Raw genomic sequence first — 7,184 nt, 5'->3', positions numbered from 1 at the left:
ATACCAATCTTCTACAACAATACATATATTGAAAGCCGTTTTTTATGTGTTCGCAAAGCTCGAGAACGGCCGAACCGGTTTTTTTGAAATTTCGGATACCTGCTTCAGACGTCCCAAGGATGGTTATAGGCTAAAAATTTTGATATATGAAGGGGCGTGGCACTTCCCATACATTCCCATTTTTTCATACTGCATATCTCTGGAAGTGTTCACGGTAGAATACTGGAACTTGGTACGGCAATATATGAAATCAATCTTATACTCATGGAGAAAAATGGGCCATTTGAAAAGGGGTCATGGCGCCGCAAAAAAGTTTATATATAATTCTTGTGTCTGTGTGTTGGTGAGTGAAATCCTTGTAAATGCCCGGACCGATTTTAACGAAGTTTATTGTGTACTTTTGAGTGGCTCTCTGGAGAGTGTAGTTTCAAAACTTCACCCGCCAGTTGGCGCTGTAGTGAAGTTATTACTAAAAATTTTATTTATTATCCACTTCAAAATATTTATTGGTAACGGTAAAGGCAATAATATTGCCAAAAGGGGCTGCCAGATAGCGCTGGAGTCATTACGAAAAAACCCCAAGTTAGAAATGGTGCCGTGAATGTCAGATTAAATCGACCTGTTGCGCCATTGAGTATATCGAACTCTTATGTGTGACGATTGGCCCAATGGACGTGATATGCCAGTATTATTATGCGTTAAAGCTTCATTCTGAGACACCAGGGTTGAGTTGTACAGTGGTAAATTTCAAGTCACCACCGATAAATCAACCACCAGAACCATTGCGCGCCTTATACTGTAATATTTAAATTAAAATAATTGAATTTAGTTTTTAAAAATGTGACAACCCTTGTGAAAGATATTATTCAATACTCTCAAACCAAAGGATTTTTAACAATATTTCGTTAGACAACCACATTTTAATTATTCAGATAGGTTGCGCATAACCAATTTAAATTTGACTTTTCAAACAGGTGGCAACCATTTTAAAAATATATTCAGCACTCATCCATGAGTGGATTTTATATATCTCCGTTGTGGGTTTTATATATCTCCGTATCAAGTTCCAGTAAAATATCAAAAATATTTCCTGAGAAATGCTGTATGAAAAATTCCGTTTGTATGGGAGGTGCCACGCCCCCTTGTCTAATCGAGATTAAATTTATCCTATATTTTAAGTTGGGCTAAATGACAGCAGTATACAAAATTTCATGATGATCGGTTGAGTAGTTAAGGCGTGAAAGCAAAGCAAACAAACAAACTCACTTTCGGATTTATAATATTAGTAAGGATAAACAGTTTTAATGCTTTATAAATTGAAAATGTGTCACTATAAAAACACACTTGTTTGAGTCACTATAAATTACTAAAGCCATATAATGTAAAAATAAATTATTTATTTTTACGTCTAAAATTTAATAAAAAGCAAATAAAAAATTCGAAACTTTAATGAAAACTGGTTAAGGTTTACAAAATTTGTATAAAGTTCGAAGAGTTGATTTATTTGGTTTTGGTTAAAGCAGGAACAATATTTTTATAAAAGTATAACACACAAATTTTAACTCGAAAAGCGTTATGGATATTTAACCTTCCGTAACTAACATGAACTTTTCAACACGGTTACTACCATCGCACAGTGGTTCAAATTTGGCACTGGAGCCTTAATTTTTCACTCAATTTGATTATTATTTTTTAATGGAAGCTAATAAAATTTGCAAGGGACTAGTTGAGCCCGATTTTTGATTTTTTGTGTGTATGTGTAAAAATTGTATAGTGCAAAATGCAGAAAAAGTACTGTTTATGAGGAATCCCGATTCTCCTGTTCCAGTTAATAAATGTAACATAAAGACTAGTTGAAAACAATTGTATGGTACTCCCAAAATGAAAAAAATAAAAAATAAAATTTTAAACGTTAAAAAAAATTGTATAAAATTGAATTGTGAACACTAAATTCAAGTTTTTAAACACTGTGCATCGGTCCCTCAGACAGGAGTGGAGATAATGTTAATTTCTTCACGTTAAATACATATGTTTGGATTGTATATTTAATTCTTTTTAGTTATTGTTATCAACAGTACAATAAATATAACAAAACTAAATAACAAAATTTCATTAAATAATACACACTTAAATAACACGTGGTAATAAATAAAACACAAGATACAGCGATCAGTCTAGTACACCGGCATCAACAAGATCACTGATCAACCGAAAGGTATAAAAACAAAAAAAAAGTTTAAAAAGCGCAACTGTGTTATACAGAAAGCTTTAAGAATGTATTCGCTTTGTGAGACCGCATGTTAGTAACGAAAGGTTAAGGAAATCTTTTCAAATCCAAAAGTAATTATCTCGAAATGAAACTATTATTCTGGTGCCAGTCCAGGTTCTAAGATGTATAAACTTGTTTAGGGACAACTTATCCAGATACCAATAGATACTGTCCAGGCGCTGCCAACGTAATCGTACTGATTACGTAAGTCAAAATATTGAGGATCAACCGTTATTAAAATAATGTGTTCACCGCCAGGCTGGTATGCTGGGGCTTGTCCAGATTCTACTGGTTGATAACATTGTTAGGCAAATCTATGCGAGGATCTGTATTGACACTGTCGAGAAAATCTTAACTACGGAAATCTAGCCAGGCTCTACACGGAATGAGGGCTTTGTCAAAAGAATTTACGGCCGTGTAAAGGATGTCAGTAAGTTTTCAGCAAAACAACTAAACAATTTTTGATTGCAGTCTTCTCCTCCAGTAATCATTTATTGTCGAAAATAATTTCGAAGCGTTCACATACAACCAAAAAACATATTAAACTGTATAACGTTTTTACACTAATCCTAAAGCATTGAATAAATATTTTATATAAGTTTAGCATTTTAATCAATTAACAAACTACAAAATGAGGTATTGGCATATTGGCGAGTGGCGAGTTGTGTCGTTTATAATCTTTGGCACTTAGTAATTTTGTTTTTGGCACTTAAGTCAGTTTTACGTAGATACGTAATAATACACCGTGCGAAAAAAAAAAAAAAAAGTTTTACAACACACACACACAAAATCAATTTACTCATAAAACTGCGTTTACAGTTTTTCTCACAGATGCCAGATTTTTTTTTTAAGCTAATATGCAGTTTTATTTGAGATGAATTCAAAAAATTATTTGAAAACTTCGGAGCAATGTAGCATTACAATATCGGTATCAAATGAAGGAGAAACACCTGTAGAATTTTATCAAATTAATATTATTTACTTATTTTTTTTTAAGCTAATAAGGTTTGAAGGACGAAATTGGAGGTTGCGGTCATATATTATTAGCCTTAAACATGTAATTTGTTTTTTTTATAATAAATAATCCAAATTTTCTAGGATGGTTAAGGATAAATTTTTGAAAATTACATTTTTAATACTTATTCGTGCTAGTGAACCAAAAACATAAATATCTTTCAATTCCTCAGAAAATTTTTTTTTTTATTTGATGCCCAAATTATTATTCGTTATTTATTGAATATCTCTGAAATCTTAAAGTCCTTTCAGCAAAAATCCACACACCAGGAGAAAAACCAAAAACGCAGTTTTCCTACATCTAACCCCTAGTTTTGCGAGTAAATTGATTTTTTGTGTGTAAAATTTACTGTCGCACGGTGTTAGATATAGAATGTATAATTAAATGTGTTTGTAATGTGATTTCTTTAGAAAATATCCTCATCATCGTCGTCATCATCTTCATTGGCTTCATGCACATGTTCGTCGGTTTCGCTGAGCACACCACAACTCGAAGCGAAAGTGTCTAAACTGCGACCGGTGTGTCCAGTGCCCAGCGAACCATAAGAATGGTAATAATTCAAACTCAAAGCCGAGTCGGCAGACAAATTGATGGCTTGTGTGGAGGAAGCTATAATGTCATATCCAGGAAACTTGGGCAGCTTAATGGCACGTTGGGTGCGCATTTTGGCGTCCGATGACTGACCCACACTATCCAGAGTCTGCTGGCTGCTGAGTGTGGCAAAACTGAAGGAGGGTGGTACTGCAAAAAAACAAAATTGCAATAAATTTAATTGAAGTAAAATGAAATCGAGATTATCGTACTTCGTTGTACGGTTTTTTTCATTAGAGTTCTATATTATTTTTTTATCTATAATTGATATGTATTCTTTTATATGTATTACATATCGCGAGCTACTTACAACAACTATCGTATGAAGGCGGCTCATCGTCGTCATTGTTATTTGATATATCCTGTGCTCGCGCTCCACGTGCCGCAACAGTCCTGCTGGCCGCCGGTTGGTTCACATCATCAGCGCCATCCTCATCATCGTCATCATCTTCGGTCTGATTGATTTCCACCTGAACACTCCACTGTTCGCCGGCTATATCGCCATCCTCCTCCTCTAGCGTTGACATCTCACGAGTGCTGATCCTACGCGGTTGTGTTGTGGTTACCAACTGTACACCACGCTGTTGCAGCGGCACCGTGCCAATCACTATCGGCACCGATAGATCTGTGTCATAGTGAAAGTAACCGGTTTTTAATTTTATTTGTAGCGTATAGTGGACGAACACAATATAATTGGGATTCAGTGTGGATCGTGGCGTATCGGAGGGTACACAAACCGTGCCTTGGTACATGCGCTTGGTTAGCCGAAGTGTGCGTTCGGTTATTATACTCTTCGCTAAAGTTTTTGTATAGAAATTTCGTTTATAAGGTTGTCGTGCGAGAAAAATAAAATGCTGTTTGAGTGAAGCCTCAACGCTGGCGATGTCATAGTGTGGTGACTGATTATCCACTTCGAGGAAGAAGGGTATCTGTTGGCGTGCCACGAAACCGTTATAAGGCAGTAGGAGGGTGTATAAAATGGGTCCAGAAGTGCAAGGCCAATTGCAAAGGTATTTCACATTTTCATCGCGTATAGGGAGCTGGTAGTTGAAAAAAAAGGAGAACAGTTATATGTACTTGAATTATGGCAAATTGTTTGTCTTTTAAAAAATATTTAAAATTTTTTACACTCACTCCATATTCTGGATTATGATTCAAGTTCAATGCCTGCACCACTGTTACAGGTTTGCGAAAGATCTCATCGAATGTCCATGGTTTGGCGATGGTCAACGAGATATTGTAGGCAATGAAACCATATGGACCCTTGCATGAGGACGGACAACCGGACGGTATACGTAATCGGAGCACATAAACATGTGTACCAGCACGAAATTCGGGACTGTCGTAGACATTTGTGCGTGTATACAAATATTGCTGATGGCCACAATAGTTGGCCGAATCGCTTTTTCCACTGAGTGACCACTGTACGCGCGCCTCGCCTTCAAGTGTTACATAGACGGCTGGAAAAGTAGAAAAAGTTGATGAAAGAAAATCTGCGATAGCTTAAAGGTGAGACCCTCTATGGCTAGAGGCATGATACAAAAAAGAAGGTAGTTTCATTACTACTATTTTTTGATTATAAAGCAGATTTTTGACATTTCTCCAGATGAAAACATTAAGCATAGCTTTGCCACATTGTAATTTTTTGGGCATGGAGATTTTATATTAATTATTTGGGCTTTATTAGAAGAGAATAATGTACATATAAAAATGCCAAGTTAAATTGTCCGATGAACAAATTTAAAAGTTTTTATTAACCATTTAAATATCCTACAGAGATGAGATAATAAAATAAAATTCAGTTTTGACAATTTTATTTATAAAAAAGCTTTAGATGGTACTAAATAATAATGATTTATTTTCCAAAGTAATTTTATTCTAAACGAACAAAACATGAAACAAAGCATTAATTTAGGTCATAATTTTATTTACGCTTTTGCAGATATTTAAATATTTACACTCCTTTATTTTTCTGTTCAAGTATCTTATTCTAAAAAGGGTTACCCTAAAAAAGAACACTTTTGGATTTTTTCCTAATTTTAATTTGGTATTGATTAGCAAATTGTAAATATATAATTTAAGTAAACAAGTAAGTAAATGTCCATTCATTTTGACCAAAATTGTCTTAGTTCCCTCAAACATTTCAAAAACTGTAATCTATGTAAAACTGTGAGCCATGGTGCAGGGCAGGAATTTTAGCATTCAACTTAGATGGCTGATTTTCACACGCTGTGAGTCGGAGGTTTGTGCCACTGAACCATATCTGACAGCAGGTTGGCGCTCCTCGCATTGAAATTCCAAGAGCTCACCGGTAGCATATATTCCCTACACAAACCTACACAAAGGAAACTGCTCGGGGACCTGTAGCACCAGGGCCCTCCATTGCTCTGCGATGAAGTTCGATTAGGAGTAACTGGATATACGAAAAGTAAATTACATGCTAAATCGTTTATCAACATGAAGAACCAATCCGATCCTACTTCTTACAAGGTACGAAGTAAATTAAAGACTTACTTGGGCGTTAATTTTACTCCAAATTAACGTTTGCGAAGCACATATACTTTATTGTGTCCAAATCCTTTTACCATGATTGGCTTTATAATGAATACAAATGTATATTTAATACTAAATAGTTTTTGCGTTTTTTTAATTTCACGGAAGGTTGCTTTTGTTGCAAATATAAAGAGGTGCACATGTATAAATTTTAATTTTCCTAGCTGCTCGCAACAAAGACAAATTTTCTGTTCATTTTGTGATTTATTTATTTTTGACAAACAAAAATATTTTTGGGACTACGTATGGTAGCACGAAATGTCACAATCTGCTTAATTGGCAGTTAGTTAATATGGCGCCCGAAAAGTGACAATGAAACTACCTTCTTTTTTATATCGTGGGCTAGAGGCATGGCCTGTGTGTAATTTTTCATGCATATGTGAGCCATTGTCTACGTGTGAAGAGCAATCGGTTTTATAAAGGTATTGTAAGACTCTTCTCGTAGACTGTGCTCTCACAAGGGTTTTTTAAATACTCTTAATAAAGAACATGTATTCTAAAAGAGGTTTATGAGGCTCTGCGTGTAGACATATTTTTATAGGACTATTTTCCCCGTTTTCTTTTCCATTTCGTTATTAGTGAAAATCCTATAGAAATTTAAGATCTCTATAAGTTTTCTTCATTCAGAATCAGCAACAAGCAAATTTATAAACTTTTAAAAATTTTAATTCTTAATTCTTAATTCTTGGATTTCTCTTCACAAAGATCACTTCTTCTTCTTTTTTGGCGCTGTAACCGCCTAAGCGATTTTGGCCG

At 34.9% G+C, this 7,184-nt stretch overlaps 1 protein-coding gene across 1 annotated transcript; it reads right to left on the bottom strand.

Moving 5' to 3' along the window:
* Positions 1–3,420: 3,420 nt before the first annotated feature.
* Positions 3,421–5,410, bottom strand: LOC118742167 (arrestin domain-containing protein 3-like). Its single transcript, XM_036474133.1, has 4 exons — positions 5,392–5,410; positions 5,010–5,335; positions 4,186–4,915; positions 3,421–4,025 (listed from the first exon to the last, which is right to left on the bottom strand). The coding sequence occupies exons 1-4, from the start codon at positions 5,408–5,410 to the stop codon at positions 3,691–3,693; spliced, it is 1,410 nt and encodes a 469-aa protein (XP_036330026.1). The 3' UTR covers positions 3,421–3,690.
* Positions 5,411–7,184: the final 1,774 nt, after the last annotated feature.

The sequence above is a fragment of the Rhagoletis pomonella genome, unplaced genomic scaffold (assembly GCF_013731165.1).
Source record: "Rhagoletis pomonella isolate Grant_MI unplaced genomic scaffold, Rhpom_1.0 Rhpom_scaffold_00001, whole genome shotgun sequence".
Lineage (NCBI taxonomy): Eukaryota > Metazoa > Arthropoda > Insecta > Diptera > Tephritidae > Rhagoletis > Rhagoletis pomonella.
This window is presented reverse-complemented; position numbering and strand designations above follow the sequence as displayed.

What these genes read in the sequence shown, in the direction of transcription:
- LOC118742167 (XM_036474133.1), bottom strand. An exon ending in ATCATAATCCAGAATATGGA is followed by an intron (nt 4,916 to 5,009) that starts GTGAGTGTAAAA and finishes TTCAACTACCAG; the next exon opens with CTCCCTATACGCGATGAAAA. An exon ending in GCCTTCATACGATAGTTGTT is followed by an intron (nt 4,026 to 4,185) that starts GTAAGTAGCTCG and finishes GTTTTTTTGCAG; the next exon opens with TACCACCCTCCTTCAGTTTT.